This window comes from Sarcophilus harrisii, chromosome 2 (assembly GCF_902635505.1).
Source record: "Sarcophilus harrisii chromosome 2, mSarHar1.11, whole genome shotgun sequence".
In the NCBI taxonomy this organism is placed as follows: domain Eukaryota; kingdom Metazoa; phylum Chordata; class Mammalia; order Dasyuromorphia; family Dasyuridae; genus Sarcophilus; species Sarcophilus harrisii.
In genome coordinates this window covers 245,512,039-245,535,628 of record NC_045427.1, presented here as the reverse complement: position 1 = coordinate 245,535,628, position 23,590 = coordinate 245,512,039, and the positions used below count along the sequence as shown (strand labels likewise).

Genomic DNA, 23,590 nt, shown 5'->3' with positions numbered 1-23,590 from the left:
CAGAGTTTAAAATATATTCTTGTTATTTGCATATTGAAATATTTGTATTGACAAATTCATAATAAAAAATTTTATTTTTAAAATAGGTATATTTCAAAAAATGCACTCAGAATAGATCCTGAATCTTCTCTTTAGATTAAACTTTTCTCTTAAGTAGCTATACTTAAATTACATACATACAAAAAGAAAAATAGTAGATTAGTTATAAGTACTATTACCTTTATGGTCCCAACTCGATCTTCAAAAGACTTGAAGGTTGCAGAATTCCTTTAAAGAGATAGAGGGGATATCAATGCCAAGGAGCAAATGGTTTTACATATATTCCTTCACCTGAAAAAATTGCCTCTCGAGAGAGGCTTCAATTAAAAACATCTCCCTGGGATCCTGACATTAGCCAAAGTCAAAAAAAGACATATAATATGGTTGATTTTGCCAGCACCCTCCATTGCTGTTGTTATCTCTGGGACTTTCCCCAACTTGTACCACATGTCTAGAATGCATTCTTTCTTTATCCATACCCAAATAATCCTTAGATCTGTTCAGAACTCAACACAGGTACCAGTTACTCCATGAAAGCTTTTCTGATGCCCCTAATTATTAGTACTCTGCATCTTAAAATTAATTTGTATTGTTTGGTTTACATATACTCTTGTTGTATACTGACTCCTTCTTCCCAACAGAATGTTCACTACTTTCAGGCAGAAGAAACTAATTTTTGTTTCTATTTCTAGCACCTTGGATAGCGCTTCATATTTGGCTCCATTTAATCAGGGTTTGCTAAACTGAAATGAATCACCAGAGACTTCTCCCAATGTTTTTCTCATCAAATAACAATATGGTAAAATGCAGGCATGATCTTATAATAAATTTCTCCTAACACTTTGGCTCTCTCCTTTTTATCTTATTTATGTACAGCTTTTCTCCCTCCCTCCTTTAGATTCTAAATTTCTTGAGGACAAGAACTAAGAAATAAGATAATTTTGCTTTGTCTTTGTATCGCCAGTGCTGAGCAGTACCTTGTATGCAGTAAGAATTTAGCATATTTGTGGGCTGTGTCAAGTAAAGGTATGATGTGGTTATAAACTACAACTGCTTCACAAAACAAAAGGCTTCTTTGATGAAATTCACTCCTATAATGTACAATCTAATTTTTAAATGGAGATTATCCTATATAAGTGACCCCAACAAAACTGATGTAAAATTAGCAGTTTGGATTGAAAATTATGGTCTGACCAGTTCTGATGGATCAGGCCATCCTCAGCAACAAGATCAACCAAATCATTTCTAATGGAGCAGTAATGAACTAAACCAGCTATACCCAGAAAAAGAACTCTGGGAGATGACTAAAAACCATTACATTGAATTCCCAATCCCTATATTTATGCACACCTGCATTTTTGATTTCCTTCACAAGCTAATTGTACAATAACTCAGAGTCTGATTCTTTTTGTACAACAAAATAATGTTTTGGTCATGTATACTTATTATGTATCTAAGTTATATTTTAATATATTTAACATCTACTGGTCATCCTGCCATTTAGGGGAGGGGGTGGGGGGGTAAGAGGTGAAAAATTGGAACAAGAGGTCTGGCAATTGTTAATGCTGTAAAGTTACCCATGTATATATCCTGTAAATAAAAGGCTATTAAATTTAAAAAAAAAAAAAAAAAAAAAGAAAATTATGGTCTGAGTTTAGCAGCAGACAAGGAGGTGTTAGTTTACAAACAAGTACGTTTTCCCTTTATATTAAGTATGTATTCATGTCCTAACTTACTGTATAAAATCAAGATAATAGAAATTCAAAACTGTAGGTTCTTCATCTTTTACAAAAATTACTTAAATAATAATAAAAGAAGAGCTGCTGGTAAGGAGTAAAGAAAAAGATTTTTTAAAAAGAAGAGATAGAGAATAGGCCAGCCAAACTTCTCCAAAGTGACCTCATTTTACACAATCCTATTTTCTTCAAAAGATAAGTCATCTATTCCACCTTGGAACATTTAGATACAAATGTATCTATGACCTCTTGGCAACAACTGGCTTAGAGAAAATTCAGGATGTAAAAATCAGATTTTTTACTAGTGGCCATAGGGAGTTTAAAATATAAAGAGAGGTTTATTGAAAAGTTAGCTCCAGGGCCATTAGAGAATATTCAATACAATTTAATTCAAAGATAGGCAAATTACATCTATAGGAATTTTAAAATATTTCCCAGGCCTCCCCCATCCAGATTAAAATAAAACAATTTCACATAAATGGTTCTGGTGCCACCTGAAGGCAAAATAGTTGTGTTATGAGCTTTGACCTCCTTAGTAGAAAGCCAAAGTATTCAGACAAAGAAATGTCTGTAGGAAGTAACTTTTTGATGTGGAAGATTACTACCTGATTAGTTTAACAAGCAAAGTCGTCAGTTAAGGCTCCTAAAAGTTCTTTTAGAAGTACAATATTATAGCACTGTTGGGCAAGGGAATAATTTTCTCTAGAAACTAAATTAAAAGCATCATACCCAACCATTTGGCTCTTTATTACCAACTCAAGGGAGGTCTTTTTTTTACAACATCCTGAGCTTTTAGGGAGTTAAGGAAAATTAATCTTTGGATGAGAGTTCTTCTGCAGAAAAAAGGCTGAAAATTATGGGAAAATGGTAGAAAGGCGATCAACTTTTAAAGACAAGTGTAAAAGGAAATACCCAACTCTTGGTGAGTAATTGAGATCATTTATACATTACCTCATAGCTGGCATACTTATTGAATGACGAATGGAGTAGCTGCTACTTGGAAGCATTATAAAAGCAAAGAAGGAAGTAAGAATTAATAATAAAATTCAGATAGAAATCTCAGTTCCTTAACATCCATAGGGTATTAAACATTAGTTTACAAAATCCTGCCATATAGAATGCATAAGATAATGCATCTTGATTACTGTTACACAACACAACTTGATGGAGTGAGTTGTCAACTACAGAAAAGTCTTAAGAGCTCCTTCCATTATGGTAATGAAAATGTTTCTGTTCATACCAAACTACCTCTTTCTGTGTTTGATACAGTGCTATTACCTTTTAATCCCTTACTAGTTTGCTCTGGGACTTCAAAAAGTTTTTAAGAAAACTGATGTTATTTAAGAAGTCCAATTAGAGAAACTATGTTGTAAGAAAAAAACTAACCACTTTCCAAATCTTTTGGTATATATAATCTAAAGATTTCGTTAACTGATTTTCTGCAACAGTTTAAATAAAGCTGTGACAAAAAAAAGAATTAAACAAAGCTAAAGAGATCAAAATGTTCAAATGCACTGGATTTTTTATTTGTAATTGGGATATCAAGATATAAGGAAAAATTAGTTAGGCACAAATAGCAAACCTGTTTTTGTTTGTTAAAATTTTCAGTTCAATTTTCTTTTGAAACACAGAGTACCAGCAGCAGAAATAATATCTGAGTGGATCTTTTCTAAGTCCCAGGGTAGAAAGAGCTCCTAAGTGCTATATACTAAATGGAACAAAATTTAATTTGGAAACAGACACAATACCTTTTTAGAAAATTAAGAAACAACAATAATTTAAAGGAAAAGTATATACTCCTAACCAGATGATGAAACAGTTAGGGTCTGTATATCCCTTCTGCATGACAAAGTGTCTTTTTAGGATAGGCTACACTGTTACCTTGAACATATTCCCCATAAACAATGAACAAAATGAATGAAATGTTACTTAAAATTTATCTACCAATGCAGCCAGAACTTTCCAGATCTGCTTTTTTTCAGTATAAAAAGACACAAACTTCCTTAATAAATGCTTGTTTAATTTAGAAAATGGCCATACAACAAAATTTATTTTAGGGAATATAAGTAAAGAAAGGGAGAATGCATATCTGCTCTGTGTCTTTACCTGTTGAAAACCTTCACCAGTAGTCTTTGGTGCTACTTCATCTATAAAGTTCACCCTGACTCACCCAACTCAAAATGTTCTTTTTCTCCTCAAATCCTCTTAAGACTTTCTGTACTTCTCCTTTGTGCTTATCATAATCTACCTTAGAACACACTTAGTGTAACTGTCACATCCCTTTTACTAGACTGTAAGCTGCTGAAGGACAAAGCATGCCTTATTTTCCATTTTTATATCTTCCCTGACACCTCACAAATAACAGGTATTTACAAGTTTGTTGAATTAAGCTGTTATTCAAAAGAGCGGGAAAATCGTTGAACAAGTGTGAGGGATGCAGCACCAAGACATTAGTATTGAACCCAACATCTCAGGTTGAGGAGAAAAGGGTACAGATTCTAAGAATTATGAAAATCTTCCTAAAAATATTGCTGAGAAAAGGGTACAGATTCTAAGAATTATGAAAATCTTCCTAAAAATATTGCTGAGTTGGAATAACAGTGTGGCAGAGTCTAGGATTGTTTAGGATACATCACACACACATATATCCCTCTCTAATGTCCTGCTAGAATCAATTCAAAGTATCAGTTTATCCTGTTTTTTGGGAAAAGTCTTTCATCTTATATTTATGGTAGGTTAGTCTTACCTAAAGGAATGTGAGAAGGGGTGAGCCCTAAAAGACACAAAATAATTGGCAGCAGAAAGAAAGAAAAAAAAATACAAAGTTAGGCAAGGAAATCCAGCAAGAAAAGCCACTCCTCACCACCAGTCTCTTTAGCAAGGCACTAAAAAAAGATTTTTTTAACCTCTGAAATACATTCCCTATGCCCTATCAAGCTTGAAGTGAAGCTAACAAGCGCAAGAGCCCATGTATGTATGCAAACTCATTGTAAGATTCAACAATAAATACTACCTCTCCAAAACCTGAGTATTTTAATAGTTGATGTTGCTCATGAGAGAGTGCATAATTATACTACAGAATATCATACTAGATTCTTAACCTCAAATTACTCAAGGACTAGTTTAAGGAGTAACTCTTTGTAGTCTATATTGCAGTAAGAAAAATGGCAGGCCCAAACTGAATGCATAGCTATTCATGTAGCACACATGGTATTTTTATCTTTTTGTTGTTTATATTTAATACCATTCAACAATCATTTTCAAGGAAACCCATATGCATTCAAAACCCTTATGTGGAACAACCACCAAAAAAAAGAGCATTAAAAAGTAACAAAGACACAAACTGTGAAGCAATTTGATCTCCATACATGCAGTGTTTGGCTCTGTAATTTTGGCTCAAAATTTCCATGTGATAATTAAAGGGCATTTCAGCCACTTTCAAATATGTATCTGTCCAGTTGACAGTTTCCACCATTTAATATCTCATAGCCAAGTATCACATCCTTGTTAATTAGCTTTGCATCAATAATTTAAAGTGCTTTTTTCAGCCACTTGAATGATTATCAAGGTACCCTGAGCAAGTCAATTGAATGAAAAGCAGAGATATTTGAATTAGCTGGCTTAGTTAAAATGTTTATTTTCAAATTTGTAGTAAAATTTTAAAATAAATCTATTGTAGACACCATCACACAAGCTTCTAACATTCTTTTTTCAAATACTTCAGTGACAAAGATCCTCATAATGATATAGTAGTCTAATTAATGCCCTTCTACTCTAAACAATTTGGAGATCACATGAAGTTTCTCACTGTGATGATGAAATGATTTAAGAACATTAGAAATATAAGACTAAGTTGGAGCAATGGTTTTAAAAGCTCAGGATTCTAATTTGGATAGGCGCACCAAGGGACATACCTTGGAAGAGTTACATACTTACTTTCTGTGACAATGCCCACAAAAGATTTAGAATGTATTTTGAAAGTTCTCATCATAACAATCCAGCATGGAACTACCTACTCCCTTCATGGATTTATCTAAACCCTGCTTGAATCTATTCTTTCAAGGAATGGAATATTATATGCTAGGTTGTATATGCTAGATTGAAAACTGATGAATGGAGCCAAGGATCTTACTTCAGCCAGTTTATCTAAGAAACAGAACAGGAGTACATAAAAAGTGTACTTAGAACTTTCAGGGAAGAAATTCTTAAGGAACATGCAGTTAATTAAATGGAGGCCATTAGAAAGTTCATTTGGGAACTATGACCAAAGGTACCCTATATTTAGGAAACCTTGAAGGAATACCAGCTCTAAGAAATCAGCAAAAAAATGTAAATTCCTTTAGTTACCTTATCATTAGCCAAATAGAAAATGACATTTATTAAAGGGGGAAAGCAATGAATTCAAGGACATTTAATTTCAAATTCTAACTCCCTACCTTCTCCTTGCCCAGAACATAGACACACACAGAACAATAAGGCAAAGTAAAAAAAGTGGCAGATTAGTGTAAAGAAATACTGCATACTTTACTCATTCAAAGGAAATCTTTCCACTGCAGGCAAGTAACTACAACTCCCCATAATCTATGATCACATGCACTGGGAACAATGAGTCATAATTCTCATAAATGCAAGTCTTCCCATCATTCTAAAAATTTAACTTTCAATTTCAGTAATCACAAATTGTACAAAGTTCCAGAACCTGAATAAACATTCTTAACTCTAGCACCAAAGATACAATTCCCCCTGCAAATATACAGAACTAGAAATAAGACCATGTTAAGTCTTTCCATAAGGAAAAATATTTAGTATATCTAACTTAACAAAAAAAAAAAAAAAAAAGGTTAAGTCAATCTTCTAAATCTTACTTAGTTTGCTGGATGTCAGCATTAAAATTTTAGTCAATCTTGATCCAATTTCCATTCAGGATGATTTGATGGAGTTAGAGACATATCTAATTTTAATGTTTTGTTGTTGTTTTGTTGAGGCAATTCAAATTAAGTGACTTGCTCAAGGTCACATAGCTAGTAAGTGTTGAACTCAGGTCTTCCCGATTTTATAGTCCCTATTTAGCATCTAACTTCCCCAACATCTAATTTTAATAAACTGGTGAAGTTCTATATGTGAATAAGCCCAAAATTTTTAAAAAGAAAACTGTCATACTTTTTCATTTGCAAGATATATATCAAAATTGACCAAAAGATCTCAAACTAAAAATGGTGCATAAGAAGTGAAACAGCTGTCAAACAGCTATTGCTCTGCAGAACTCTTTAGCAATATCTCAAGCCCTAAAAAAGTATTTCAAGACAAAAGAGGACCAATAAGTAGCATTAGTCTAAGAAACTACATTCCCAAAGTGACTCAAAGTATGTTATTTAAAAAAAATTAATCTATGAATGACTTTTAAATAAAATTTTCTTATAATACTTATCTCTTCTCAATTCCAAGGCAATATAGACAAATAAATTATAAGGAGAATGACAATGTGACACTAAGCAGCATGTGATCAGAGATTATTACCAGTGCTTACCACCTGAACTCCCCACAGGCCCAAGGAGGGAAGGAGTCCTCAAAAGTGCAGCTTCGATGAAGGAACTGTCCAGTATAATTTCAAATGAAACTTGTTACTAGAATTTGCACAAAACATCTCGAGAGTTTGCTTTTTAGGGGTTGTACTTGTCAGTTTACTTAAGACTATTATCTAATAGCTTTTTATCAGAGGCAAAGACCTTTTTGCTGGGGGTCTTCCAAAAGACTTCCCAGACTACATAAAGCATTGGAGAAGGTAATGTTTGTAACCATTAGTTAGAATACTAACAAAACATACTATTGTCTCTCTTACCTTAGAGGGAAACAAAAACATAGCAATACTTACTTTAAAAGAATACCTTTCACTAGATAAGAAAGCTAGCTACAAACTTTGGCTGAAAGATACACTGAAATTCTCTTGTTTTAACTTAGCTAGAACTAATGTATATATCAAGCAAATATAGAAGAAGCAACTCCAGGACGATATTACTTTGTATTTGTTTCCCAGTACAAACTTTCTTTGCTCACAGATGACTAGTCCAAGAATTGTACAACTCTGAAGCAAAATAAACATCAAATAAAGGAAAAAAATCATTCATGATACACAAAAGAAAAATTAGATTACACAAAAGGTTCAAATAGAGACATTATAACTTTCTTATGGTCAGTTTAGGTATTAAAAATACTCATGAATCTCAATATTTAGATAATTCATCTTGAAAACATCTACCATAAAGTTCAAATTCTTTTACAAAATCTAAAATTCCATCAGATGTTGATTAAATTATTGATTCTGAACTCCACAAAACTGCCTTCCATTAACATATAAAATTTAAAAAATCAAATTGATAAAGGAAAAAAAATATTACAGTAGCTAACCATAAGGATGAACTTAGTTTGTGGGAATATTTTGTATAATGTATACTGTTGTCAAAGTCAGATACTGACATATATATGAATTTACAGTATCCTGCATACATACTGACATTAGTACTCTATAAGAAGCATCATGAGCCAAATCTTAATGATCTGAAATAGAAAGAAATTAAATCCAAAATGAACTAGAAAAGAGGCTTTAAAGTGGTTAGTATCAATATTTGCTATTAATTTGCAATGTAATGCTGGACAAATCTTTAAATTCAGTTTTCTCATCTTTAAAATGAGCTAATTGGACTAGATGATTTTTAACTTCTAACTCTACTTCAAAATTAACCCTTAATATTGTCTATTCTAAGATTACCTATTATTACCTTATCACTAACAAACCTAGTATGGCTGCCAAAGAGCAGAATATACTAATTTCCTAACTTCCCTTATGTCCTGGGGTACTCAACTGGACATGCCATTAAAATCAGGCAGAAAGAAAAAGGGATAAGGAGCTGAGATCATTGTATCCTATATTGAGTTTGAGAATACTGTGTTCCACAGGCTTTTCCATTCCAAACAAGACCCCATATTCTGGTAAGTCACAAATTTACAATCAAGTTTTATCCTCACTCTAATAACAAACTCTTTTCTAACAGAAACTCAGACCAAAGATTAAAGGCATTTCAAAGGAAGAGGTCCTACCTCATATCTCCAAGTTTCCTGCTGATAGCAGAGCCCACATTGGACAAGGCAGCTGAAGTCTTCTGTCCTGCCTGGGAAAGAGTTTCCTGAGTCTTCTTGTAACTAGACAGAAGAAAAATAAGTTAAAACAACCAAACAAGAATGAGAAGGGTTCCACCCATCAGGCAAGGAAAAAGCACCCCCACCTTCTGGAAGAGGTTCCCCAAAGGAAAGATTCAAATAAGTTAGTGGTGCTGATACAGAAAAAGCTGCTCCTCTTACTTCCTAGGGGGCCCTTTTTATGGAGCCCCTAAGAAAGGGAAACAGCCTCACCTGTTAAGAGCTTTTAAGCAGTATTAAACCACATTTTTTCAAAAGCATGTAACTAAATTTGGATTTATCTTATGGTTCACATTCCTTGTCTCCTACTACTCATACTCATTTTCCCCTTTCCTCAAGGATTACTGAGAAACAAAAAAGATCTGGATGCTAGTGCAAAGAAACAGAATTAGAATGACAAAGACCACTATGGATGTGACAAGAGGACTAATGCCATTTTGAGGCAAGAGCTAAGTCCTCAAAGTTACTTTCAGCCACACTTAAACATTAAGCTAATAGTCACCATTTTTATTACCTTAATTCATACTTTTCTCATCATGAGGACATCAATATTATGCAGTATGCAAAGAGCAGTTAATAGCCAAGATTCAGAGAAAAAAAGCCATTTTTTTCTGCCATCTATGGTCTAAATGCACACATTTTCATTGTTTAGAATTTTTCTCCCCATGTCACTTCAAAAATAAGAATTCCTCATTTTACTTCCATAATTTCTTTTTGGGTCAGGGTACAAAATTCTATTTTAACACATCATTTCAAATATCACTGTTTACAGAATGTCATCTTGACTCTAACACTGAAATAGATTTCCGTATTCTTTTTAGTATCTTGCCCTTCCACTAACAGCCACTAATGACATCTCTCTTCTCAAGGATACTTTTGAAGTTATTTTCATTATCTGAGAGAAGGAATCTGACACTAGCACAAAACTTAATGGCCACGGCATAACCAAGAAATATACCAGGGAAATCTTGAACTGCCTCCTCTTATTCAGCAATCATCACAAAGAACGTAAGTTAAGACTTTCTCATTTTGACCACAAAATCCAAAGAGACTTGAGATGCAACCAGAAGTCATATATCCTATATCACATCAAGAGCCATGACAGCAATAATGAGTTTATATAACCTACATTTTACAGTCATGTCACCTAGGGTCAAACATCAAGAAATCTTTGGCGAAGTTGATATATCTTAATCACTTTGAAATAAACAAGACAATTTTTTTGGAGAGATCCAGTGTGTAGGAGGCAAGAACTTTACCAATAATATTATGTTAGTTCATTCAAGTGTCTAACAATGCTCTATAATAAGATCACAATAAGATTGTTTAGTCATATGGTTAAAATTTCAGAATAAAAGATTTTCCATATTTCATTCTGCAGTATCATTTTAGAAATTAATCTTCCTTAAAAACATTCTCATCATATTATTCCCTTGATCAAAGTCTATCAATGGCTCTCCACTTCCTACCACTTTAAATTCTTCTGGCTGACATCCAGGGACCCTTACAATCTAATGTCATCCAAACTAACCAACCTAATTTCTAAGTATTTTCCACATGATGTCCTTATTCTAATCAAGCCAAGATCCTCACATTATTCTCACACACCTTCTCATCTTAGCAACTATGTTCATATTATTATTGTCCACTCTGCTTTACCTAAGAAAATCTTACCTATTATTCTAGGTCAAATTCAAGTATTATTCCTCCCTGATTATGCTAAGACCTCTTTGAAAGTCTCCATGATTATGCTAAGTCACACTGATCTTTTACTATCTGTACCACACAAGCTAATATTTTATTATTTAGTGTCTTCTAGTGTTCTCCAACCAATTCCTGTTTGTAAATCATTTTATCTCAATTGTAATGCTCTTTGAGAATGTTTTCTCCCATACTGTCAGAACAATTTTAAGTACAAAGGTGAATACTATCTATGAATACTTTCTAGATTGTGGATGGGTGGGTATGGGACAATTCACTTCTAAGTAAACTTTAACATTTTAAAGCAAACTTTAAAATGCTATTGCATCACCTAATATTATGTCTCCTAGGACAAAGCCCTATATGTAGCATATCAGGAGTTTAATAAATGTTGAATCAAAGAATTGATTAGGAAGAAATCCATACTAGTGCCAACTACTTCTTGCACTATAATGTAAGACATACTTTAGTAAAGGGAAAAAAATTAAATACCCACTAAAACCTTGGCAAGAAAATCCCATTCCCACTGTTCCTAGTCAGTAAATGATAAGAATGCTATACATATACATATGTACGTATGTATATACATACATCACTTCCTATATGTAACCAAGTTTTTGCTTTACATCTTCTCACTTGATTTTTACTCTTATCTCTGGAATAGGTGCCATTTTTAATCTCATTTTACAGATGAGGAGACTGAGGTTAAGTGACTTTAGAGAAAACATTCTCCAAAATGTCCTCCTCTTCATAATGAATCTAATGTGTGAGTATAACATTTCCAAGAGTCAAGAATGCCTTTGCATTGTAACAACCATAACATTAACATGTTAGATCTAAGCCAAGATCTGAAATTTGCTCTAATACCTAGTCAGGGGCCCAAAGAAGCTGTACTTTTTTTTTTTTTTTTTTTTTTTAAATAACAGAAGTTACTACATCTTAGAACTCACAGCTCATCCAGTCGAAGCTTTTCATTGTACCAGTGAAAAAATTAAGATTCTAAGAGTTTAAGTTACTTCCCCAAATCAAACATATAAGGAGACACCTATCCAGGAACGTTTCTTCTTCTAAGACAAAAATCTTCAATGTGAAGCAACTGAATTAAATCAATTCTTTTACTCAAATACTCAAAACAGCTGAGTAATTCAAAGAAAATGCTCCAACATAGAAAGAAAATGTTGTACAACTTTTTTTTTTTTTTAAAACAACCCATCATGTCTAAAAGGGATCTTATTTATCATCACTCTCTTTGACAATTATACCGTAGTCTTCATTTTTTCAGTTAAATGATTTGGATCTACCTTCCATTCTCTAGTTCAATAGTAAGCCAGTTTTATGCTGCCAGCCACACAAGTCTGAAGCAAATCCAAAAAGTTCCATACTACAGAAATGCAAGACCTATATCAAAATCTGTTATTACAATTATGAAAAGGTTCTGCCACTAAATGATGAAGGCAAGGCTCTCTTCAGAAGAACCTGCCACTCACTGCCTAGAACTCAAATTTGTTAGCAGTAAGGATGTTCCCTGCCTATTTCCTTAACTTTCCCAAACCTGGCTATTTAACAATATTCAGTCATCTCTTCCATTTTTATTTTATTAAAGTTCAAAACCCAAATAAAATCATTACAAACATTTTGAAGGGAAAATAGTTAATTTTATTTACAGATTCAGGATTATGATTTCTTTTTTTAATCTAATACCAATTAATAATTGCCAAGCATGCATTTTTGAAATCAAAAAGAGCTTAGCAAGACTAACTCTATGATGGACAAATTACTTGCAAAATTTAGTTTTAGAAAAAAATTTAGTTTTAGAGATTGAAAACATGACTTGCTCTTTAAACTTGATGTTTCTCTTTTCTAAAAGGTATATAAAAGGTATAACACATGTTAATATTCTAAATTTAACAAATGAGGGTTTTAAAATAATCCCATCTATATTTGTGCTAAACAAAATATGACAAGTGAGAAGACTGAAACAAGACAAAAAAGAAATCCTTTTTCATCCAGCAACAATGGCGGAAGAATATCTTGAAAGCAATAGTTCTAGATAGCAGTATAGCTGATACTTCTAAGATGGGCTTAATTGATCATCTTGAATTTTTTAAAAAATTAGAATTTTAAAATACCTTGTAGTATCAACCACTATGGATTGATATGGAACACTTTTTAAATATATAAACAAAGCAAAGAAAATAGAAACAGAAGAAAGCTTTTTCCCCCAAAATAAAAATATAACAAATTTTGTATGTCAAATGATTTATTTTACCTTTACTAATATCCTAGTACTAACACCACAAATAAATAGAAGAACCCTTTCTTTCCATACTCTCTTAAAATAAGGCATAGGGACTAGTTCCTTTATCTTAGGGCTTTTCTTGCCCATGGAAGCTGAAAATAAAGGGTGGCCAGAAAAACTCATTAGGAAAAGAATCTGTACCAAGGATAGATACTCTAAGACACTGGTAGCACTGAGCGGCATCTGTAAAGCTAGCAACAGTCTACTATTTCCACCATATGCACTTTTTCCTCTTTCTGCTGTTCCCTGATGTTATTCTTCTTCCATTACCCCCTCTCTTTAGGTTGGCCATTGATTACCAGCACCAATCCTAAGCATTGTTCATCTTGGGGAAGTAGAGGGAGTAAGAGAGGGATTGGGAGGGAAGAAAAGAGAGGAGAATGAAGGGGAGAGAAGAGTCAGAGGATTCTTACAGCTAAAAGTTTACTGACTCCACAACATTCACTGACTCACATCAGCACCAATTTAAAATGCAAGTCAAATGACTCAAAGTTTTGATCATCCCCACCCTATAACCAAACAAAGCAAGAAACTACTGAGGGTGAGGTAATCCATGGCTATGTTGTTTCATAAATAAGGAAATATATTTTCCCCAACTGAACAAATAATTTGAATCAAAGGAAATAATTAGATAAGAACAGAAATTGTTAATTATATCAAAGGTTTTCTTTAACCCAATACAAAAAAAGAGAATATTTTGCACGGAAGTTTCAGACACTCACGCTTCTGAATGGGTTAATTTCTCACTCCAGTCCTCCAATGTGCTGCTTGCTGAAAGATATCTACAAATACATGGATGTTAGAAAAGACAGTACCAATACTCCTGGCAGCCACTTTCCCTATAACTAAATAAGTAATAGGTATAGACATTAAAGCTTAATTAGAGCAATTTAATCTTTCCACAACTATAAGTAGCTAGATATAGATATCAACAATGTACTTCCTAACACTAGTCTTTACTGGAGTAGCAAATATCAATATTTCTAGCAGATTCAACCTCAATAAACATATTTTCCTTCTATCTACTAGCAGCAAATTCTGGGTTTTGAAATCACCTTTATAACTCTGCCCATCATCAGGAATTAGTAATTAATTCATACATAGCAAGACCATTTATCCTTTGAGTTAAGCTATGCCCCCCAACATAATTAAAATATTAAACATATTCATTTCCCACTATAACATAAGCCTTAGTGAAATATTACAAGATACAGCTGCTCCTCAGAAAAATCTCAAGCTACTATGATATGATATTTCTGGTGGTAAAACACATCACCTTATCAACTGTCAGTTCTGAGCAACATATACCTGGATTCTTTTCATTTTAATGAGAGAAATTTATAAGTTACATTTCCTAAGTTTCTCCAGTTAAATGACATCAACTGAACTAAATTGTTGCTTTGGTAGTATTAACGTTTTGTATTAAATTTTTTCATTACATTAGGATTTCATCTCTTAAGGTCTTCCTCTTGATTTCCACAGCTGAGGACTTCTGTGCCCCTATTTCCCTACCCAGAGCACTGGACCAGTCTAATTTACCACTATTATATTATATATTATATTAAATTATAAATTATATATGTATAATATATAATACCACTAGTGAAAAATTAGCTCTCTAAGTATTTTGAGCTACTAGAGAAAAAAGATGATTTTTGTGGTCATTAGTAATAGTGACCTTAAAAATAATTTAACAAGTACAAAGACTGCTCTGTCCTATAAGTCTTCACACAGGATCTTATCAGAACAGCTGAATCTGAAGGGAGCTAGTCCCATCAACATGTCAGCTTAAGGTAGGGGAACAGCTGTAGCCACCAAAAAAGCCCAAAAGTTTTGAGGAGACAGATTACATCAAACAGATAGCTGGCTCTCTAACATTGCCTCTTCGGTACTGACTGTTATACACATCTCAGCATTCAGAACAGGTACTCTTTAAATTATTTCTGTTGATTGTTGTGACAATCCTGTGAGGTAAGTGCTACTAATAACCTATTCTGCAGATAAGGAAAACTGAGGCTTAGTGAGATTAAATGACTTGCCCAGAGTCACACCAATAAGTGTCTAGGGAAGAATTCAAACTCAGGGCTTCCTGACTTCAAATCCAATGCTCTATCTCCACAATGTTGCCTATTCATTTTATGCTTCTCTAGATTCCAATTTTGAATTCCCCATATGAAGATTTTCCCTCCCCTGCCCAGCCATGGTGTCACTGGACATATCAGGATCTCATTCCTACCTCAGGGAATATGACAACTACCTAACCAAATCTAATTTAGTTTAATCCTTTTCAAATTGCATGATAAATTTGCTTAATATCCAAAGCCATGTGGATCCCAGAGCCTTTAACATGAAATTAAAACTTCCACTTCAAGTCCTAAAAGAAAGTATCAACAATACAGGAGCGTTTCTTTCAGAGACTTGGCATTCTACTAGCACACACCCAGGGTGAGAGATCCAAACCACTAGGGCAACAGACTCAGCTCCTATGAGAAAATCAAAGTACAAAGTTGTAGCCAAGCAGAGCTCAAGATAATGATTTTCCATCACCTCTGAGTTAAGTTGTATTCTTATGTGCTAGGAAGCACAAACACAGGAATTTTCTGCTCATGTTCTCTGATGATTACAGTCACACTTCCTTCAAAACAAGACCTGGAAAAATCCTGCGGAGCAACCACTTCAAAAGTACTTCCTGCCCTTTTTCTCTATTAAAAAAAATTCTAGCTAGATTAGAGATTTATTCTTATCTTTATTGACTTTGTAGAAAATTTCAAATAAAAGGATCTCTGAGTACAGAAGTGGCTGTCCTAGTAATTTTTTTTTTTTTACTTTTTGCCACTAAAATCTAAGTATTAACAGACTTTCCAATAATCTTAATTTAAGGGACTTCTCACCAAGCCTTAAAGGTATATTGAAGAACAAACTGGCAGCTAACATACTTGATTTGCCTTAGAACTATCATATAGTAATCACTCCATAAAGGCCATCAATGACTAGGCTTTATTTAAACTTTGGCTCTTCCCCTCCCCCATATAACAATCCATACAAAGCAGGCATTTAATACATGCTTGCTTGCTAAACAACCAGGCAAGGGGAAAATGTTCTGAGAAGATAGAGTACTTTAATTGTCCTGATAATATTAATCAATTATAGTTAAGAGCAAAGTAAAATAAATTTAAATATGGTCTGATAACTGAGTGAAATTTCTTAGTGCTACTGCACCCTGATTTGCAAAAGCCAATAGAATATTTTTGGTCTAATCTTATTGATAATTGAGATGGGAAATAGCCAATTAGTCATCAAACACTAAACAAAAGTTCACCCCAAGCACAGAAAGCCCTCCCTGCCACCTGAAAGAGAAGCACAGGACAGGAAGAACCAAGGGGCAGAGTGGTGCTGACAGGCCAGGTGAACTCACAGTTCAGACTGTGTCACTTTCTCATTCCACTCGCCAAGTTTCTCAGATGTTTTCACATAGCTAGAAACAGAAATTCTAGTGGTGAATTTCTAAATCAAGATTCTAAATTGGGTTTGAAATTGCATATTAAATAGTAGGAGAGAAAGCAAAGAATCAGAAATTATTAGAAAATGCCCACTCACACTCTGACATCCTCATCATGTGCAATGTAATAGTTCTAGCTTTTAGAGTGATGTTTGGCTGTTTAGCATATGCTGTTTGGCCATGAATTAAAAGACCATGTGAAACTAGATTAAGACTAGAAGGAGTGTTAAGTTCCTTTTCAGTTCTAACATCTTTTGAGTAAATAGTGTTATTATTAAATAATGGGGCTCAATTACAGGTGTGTAAGGAGAAACAGGAAAGAGACTAATGGTTAGTAGCAGGCCTTAAAACCAAATGCACCTGACAACTGACATACCTGTACTTAAAACAGAGAAGTTTTCAGAAATTAGAACTGCTTTGTTTTAGAATGGTTCATATGAAGTGCCAGTTCCTCCATAGGGCAGGCCTAGAGTTTCTTAATTAAGGGGAATCCTGGTTCACAAAATATACTCTCTCCTCATCCCTGATCAATCCCACTCCAAGCTATTGGTTATAATAGTTGCGAGAAATTAGAATGAGTTCTATAATGAAAAGTCAGGATTGCTTTTTTATTCCCAGCTTTTGAAATTCTATAGTTTTTCAAATGGCCTTAGTCTGACAGACTAAAATAGATATGTATTTTAGAAGACTAGAATAGTTATTGGGTTGGAGATTCCAAACTTATGTGACTAAGTTCTTATGTTAAGGAAATGTATGCATTTCAATATTTACTACACTGTATGACCCACCAAAAACCGCAATCTCTGTGGGGAATTGAATTAGTACTCTTGATTCTGAATTACTTAAAATTATTCTTTTTCAATTTCTACATGAAAACCTAGTTTTTCTACCTCTGAGAACAAAATTCTGAAAAATTATTAGCTCTATATTTGAATAATTAAAATATTTCCTAAACTTCAGTGCTCATCCCTAACTTTCTTTTACTATATAGACACATTTTATCCCTTGACAGTGAGAGCTTAACATACTCTTGACAAAAAGGGAGAAAGAACAACCATCTCTTGAGCACAACTGCTTTTCTACAAAGTAGTTGCACCTACAAGTGAGAAAAAAGTCATGAGGAAACCTACGCATTGGAGACCTGAACATCATGCCAACTCTTTGAAAGATTCTGCTTCAGTCCATCCAAAGGAGTCAGGCCCAGCTTCCTCTTCAGCTCTCCACAGTGTCTTTCTTTGGCTGCTAGGACCTGCCGTAATGTCACAATCTCTTCTTCCACCTTCAAAGTAATAAAAATATTTATTATCATATGATCAATAATCACAATGCACATTTTTATTGCACTTCAAGCTTTACAAAGTTTTTTCCTCATAACAACTTTGTTAGGTAAATGAGGAAATTGTTCAGAGAAACTAAGTGACTTGTTCAAGGTCACTACTAATTAGTGAATTGAACCCAATTCTCTTGACCTCAAATCTATTTTTCTTTCTGCTACACCTCATTATCTCTGTATCTCCAGTAAAAACTAATTCAGCATATTCAATAGGCTATGAGAACTTGTCTCTAAAAGCAAAATATTCATCTTGGAACACAATATTTAAAATGCATTATAGTTAAATATTGTAATAACTTCACTAGCTACAAAGCCTTACTCATCTCTTTGGTTTAAGTAAGACTTCTGCAATGGCTCAAGTCTAATGCACACTACTGTTTTTAAAATTCCTTTTTCTGAAAATTATCCTTTGGATTAAACTTCCCTATAACACAGCCTTGAGTTCAGCCCATGTCTAGTTGTGTGTTATAAAAATGTAGTTCTCTAATGAGGTGATTCAGGCCAATTCCAGTAGACTTCTAATGGAGAGAGCCATCTGCATCTAAAAAGAGGACTGTTGGAACTAAATGTGGATCACAACATAGTTTTTTCATCTTTTTTGTTGTCTGTTTTTGCTCTCTCTCTCATTTTTTTTTCTTTTTGATCTGATATTTCTTATTTAGCATGATAAATGTGGAAATATGTAAGAATTGTACATGTTTAACATATTAGATTACTTGCTGTTTACAGGAGGGGGAGGGGAAGGAAGGGAGAAAAATTTGGAACACAAGATTTTGCAAGAATGAATGTTGAAAACTTTCTTTGCATGTACTTTGAAAATAAAAGGCTATTATTTTAAATTTTAAAAATGTAGTTCTCTGAGAAGAAACAAGGATAGAGAGAGGCACTGCACCAATGATTTCATGGAAATAATGGGACTTTTCACCGAGAAATTTTTACTGGACCCCTATCTTGAATCTGAGCCAAGGTGTTTTGGCAGCATTGATGTATGTACAGTGCAAAGTGCATGTTATACGTTCAGAACCAAGGCCCATATAGATTGTGACCCACAGTTTAAGAAGCTTTGATCTAGACTATTTTGATTGGGGTCTGCAAGTGACAAAACTCCTTCACCCAATAATCCCATCAAGAGCAGTCAGGTCTTGGTGTTTGGTTTATAAATCCCTTAAGGTATTCTGAAATAAAATGTAAAATATTAATTCCTTTGGATCATAGTTGGTTTTCCCTTAAGTTTTTTTCCAACTTACAAATAATTGTAATATTGTAATTGTAAAATGTAAATTGTAATAATTCTCAACAATATGAAACCTTATATACTGGTGTATGAAAACTATGTATCTGAACACAGTTTATTAAACCCCTGAAGTTGGATTCTAAATAACAAAATATGTTTTGTATTAAAGATATCCTTACCTTAAAGAATTTGCTATCACTCTATCCCTTGTTTTAGCAGGAGGTAAAACATACTGTAACCTGAGCAAACTTATACTAACACTTTTAATTACAAAGAGCCTATCAAAATGCTCAGTGAGCTTCTTTTTTTGTGTCTTATAATTTTAAACTAATCAGTTTTAACTTTGTATCCCAAGAAATTTAGTGGAAACAGCAAAATATCATTTTTATAGTTGATATGCATAAAAGTTATATTAATAGGTCCTCATGAGATCTTGTTGAAAAAAAGTTAATTGATAAAAAATTCTTTGATAATCTCTAAGAGCAGTCCAACATAGTGCTAGAGAACCAGTCTCAGAATCAGGAAGGAGAGCAGTCAGATGGCACAATGAATAGAGCACTGGCCCTGAAGTCAAGAGGACCTGAGTTCAAATCCCATTCAAATACTTTAATACTTCCTAACAGTGTGAGCCTGGCAAGTCACTTAACCCTAATTACATCAGGGGAAAAAAATAGAAAGAGTTAGCAAGACCTGGATTCAAGTTCCATTTTTCAAACATGCTGGCTCTATAATTCAGGCAAATTACTTAAGCTTTCTCTCAGGCAACTCTTTTAAGACTCTCAGATACAGAAAAGTTGCAATTCTAAATTGGTGGATAAAGATTCCTCACCAGAAGATCTTCAAAAGAATGAAATTATAGGTCTAATTTAAGGAAGGGAGGGAAGAAAGAAAAACTTTTAAGGTGGCTGCCTTCATCCTAGCCTTCCCTTCCTTTAATGGTTTTCAAGCATTATTTCTTGCCATGCTACTCATCATCAGTCAAAAAACAAAACTATAACAAAGTTATCAGGGAAAAGGATGTACATACAATATTATTATCAAGTCTACCAAATCACTAGCTTCAAGACGCAATTGGAGGCTGCTGAAATTTAGCTACTAAATTAAATTTAGCTACTAAATCCTCAATTTAGCTACTAGGTGTAACTATGAACAAGTTACATCTCTCTACATCTCTCTCAGCTTCAGTTTCCTCATCTATAAAATAGTTAAGAGTAATATCTGTACTCTCTTCCTCAAAAGTTATTGTGAGTAAAGTACTTTGTAAATGGCAAAATATGGGCTATTACCAGGTGCAATAATAACAGGCAACCATGTTTAGAATGAGCAGCCTCAGATTTCAATCACAGTATGCTTTCTCATCGTAACATTTTATAAGGACACTACAGCATCCTTTCCTCTTTAAAGAAAGGAGGCTGTGATTAATTTTGAGCAAAGAAAACATTATCATCACCTTAGTGAGTTCAGATCTGAGCTCTTCTTCTTCTGCCTCTGTCAAGCCCTCAGAAATGGAGGTCCTGGCAGTTCCTGTATCCACAGGCACATCAGTCATGGTATCTGATAGCAGACCTTTGTTGGGAGAATTCAGGTTGATATCTGTCCATTAGAAGAAATAGGATGAGAAAAAACAAATTAACAAATCTGGATGATCTTCAAATAGCACAGATCTCCCTGAGAAAAAGGAACGGCTATAGAAAATACCAATTGTTTATTGAGTTTAGAAAGGCATGAAACAGAAACACCCTGAGCTTTGGTCTCCCTTGTGAAAATTCTAACTTTTTAAGTGGTAAAATCCTCACTACAAATATGGCAGCAATTGTTAGTTGGGTTTTTATTTGTTTGTTTAAAATAAAGAAATTTCTATGACAGGAAGCACTTCTAGCTTCCCATTCCATCGAATTCCTCTACCACAGTGCGTACTTGAATTATATACGAGAAACACCTGTCAATAATACCACCACTGCAGGATGTCAGCAAAACTAAAACCATTAGCTCAGGTATTATGTTATGTCCTATATTCAGAGATGCCACTGGGCATTATGTTGGCAGAAAGTGGAAGAGGTTACAAAAACTGTTCTCTCCAAAGTTACCAAGGATTTTTAAATTGCCAAATCAACTGGCCTTTTCTGCAATCCTTTCCCTTCTTGAACTCTCCGAAGCATTTAATATCACTGATCATTTCCCTCTGAATCCTCTCCTCTCTGTGTTTTTATGCCCTTGTTCTGTCCTGTTTCACTTCCTATTTGTCTGAAGGCTTATTCTGTCTCCTTTGCTCATTCTTCATCCACATCACATCTTTTAACTATGAATGTCCCCCAAGATTGTCCTAGGTCCTCTTTTCTTCTCCTTTTACACCACAGGTTTTTACAATTTTTTGTAATTTGTAATTGTAGCTCTACAATTTTTCAAAATAATTTAATAGTTGTATTCTAATAAAATTGGGTTTTTTGCCATCTTATGCATTTTATTTTCTATATTAAAAAAAAACAACATTATTCTGAGTAGAGGTCCTTAGACTTCACCAAGCTGTCAAACGAATTCATCACATACACAAAGAAAGAGGTTAAGAACTCTAGTTCTACATTATTTCACTTGATGAGCTCATAAGTAGACATAGGCTCAATTACCACCTCTATCCAGAACTATATATCCAGCCCAAGTCTCTCTCCTTGGCTACATCTTCATTTATTTGTTTGTTTGGAGATTTTTTTACCTCAAGTATTACCTAGCCTAAATGGGTATGGCCTCAGTCAAACTGAGACCTGTTAAAGACCTTAGTTTAAAAAAAACTAAGATTTCCCATTTTTTCCAGGGTCATCTCCAGTCATCTAGATTTATAATCTGCCACTGGACCCAGATGGCTTTGGAGGGGAAAGTGAGGCAGGTGACTGCACTGTCCTTCACTTAAATGCAATTCACTTTCATGTCATAGCATCACCTCTTTGTTGTCATGGTCCTTTTCACTAAGGACAAACAACAACATCATCTCCAACAGGATAGATACCCTATAGGCATCTCAAAATCTTTATGTCCAAAACAGAAATCATTATCTTTTCCCCAAAATCATCCCCTCTTCCAAAATACCCTGTTCTATCAGGGGCTCTACTAATTTTGCCAGGCACCCAGACTCACCACCTCAGCATTATCCTCAATTCTCTACTCTCACTCAACCCACATATTTAATTATTGTTAAATCTTAACATTCCTCTTTTCACCACATCTTTCATATGTAATATGTGCCTTTTTCTTCACTCACACAGTCACCACTTTAGTACTGATCACTACTCACTTGTCTACCCTTTTAATTGGTCTCCCTACCTCAAGTGTCCCCTCATTCCTCACTTAGCTGTCAAAGTGATTTTCCTAAAGCAAAGGTCTGGCCATACCAATAAACTCCAATAGCTTTATGTCACTTCTGGCATTAAATGTAAAATGTCCTGTTTCTCACTTAAAGCGTCTTATGTTTTTCTACCTTCCAAATATTCTGCTCTACTCACCGTTCCTCACATACAATATTCCCTACTTTGTATCTTTGGACTGGCTTTTAGTTTCTCTGACTTCAAGATTCAGCTCAAGCCTCTAGCTCTATAGCTACTAGAGCCTTCCCCTCTCAGATTACTTTCCATCTACTCTGTATATATCTTGTATTAATTAGTTACTTACATGGACAGATACTGCTTTTGCTTTTCTTTGTATTCCTAGTGTTTAGCACAGTGTATGGCACAAAGCAAGAGTGAAATACATGCTAGGTGTTGGTTGACTGACTACATCCATGGCTGCACTACTTTCCATATCAAGTTCAAACTTCTTGTACTGAATGAGATCTATCCCTTCTTAGCATGTTGTCTTTTGGCCCTTATACTCTAGAAATCTAGAAGATAGCTCAAAAATGTAGCTTATTTCACTTCTTAGAACATAACTACTGTAAAACATTACAAATTAATAACAAAATATTTGTCTAGCACTCAATGTACATTATTAAAAATAATAAAGGCATTCCTTTTAAAAGCAAAATTTACAGCAGATTGTAAGATTCTTAAGGACAAGGAAAATGTCTCATTCACCTTTATATCCTTAGTAGCACTTAGCTTTGAGCCTTGAACCCCAGGCATAGGTGCTCTGTAGGTAACAACTGAATGAAAAAGTCCTCTTTTTAAAAATTCTGAATTTAACTTCTGTTTAATTCATATTCTTTTGCTTAATCATTTTTATCTGCTAGGTAACCACTAAGGTAAATGAACATCTGAATTTTACTACAGTTCTTACCCATCAATTTTATTTCCCCCAAGAGTATTCTATTTTTCCAAATATATGTAAAAATAGTTTTCAATATTCATTTTGTAAGATTCTGTGTTCCAAATTCTTCTCCTTCCCCCCCTTCTCAAGACAGCAAGCAATATGATATAGGTTACATAAATGCAATCCTTTTAAACATATTTCCATATTTATTATGTTGTATAAGAAAAATCAGACCAAAAGAGAAAAAAAAAAACATGAGAAAGAAAGAAACAAAAAATAAAGGTGAAAATACTATGCTTCAATCCACATTCAGTTTTCA

The 23,590-nt window shown here is 34.0% G+C and overlaps 1 protein-coding gene across 14 annotated transcripts in view; it reads right to left on the bottom strand.

The window, feature by feature from the left end:
- Positions 1-23,590, bottom strand: part of TPD52L2 (TPD52 like 2) — a 40,908-nt gene that overhangs the window by 3,166 nt on the left and 14,152 nt on the right. For 2 of the 14 annotated variants that reach the window (XM_031951816.1, XM_031951813.1), the window contains exons 2-9: positions 20,486-20,628; positions 17,599-17,747; positions 16,385-16,444; positions 13,692-13,751; positions 8,871-8,972; positions 4,522-4,548; positions 2,727-2,768; positions 219-267 (exon numbers count right to left, since the gene is read on the bottom strand). In XM_031951816.1, coding sequence (XP_031807676.1) covers positions 219-267; positions 2,727-2,768; positions 4,522-4,548; positions 8,871-8,972; positions 13,692-13,751; positions 16,385-16,444; positions 17,599-17,747; positions 20,486-20,584 — 588 coding nt within the window. In that variant the 5' untranslated portion in view covers positions 20,585-20,628. The other 12 variants (XM_023494427.2, XM_031951815.1, XM_031951814.1 and 9 more) reach the window with 12 other exon arrangements.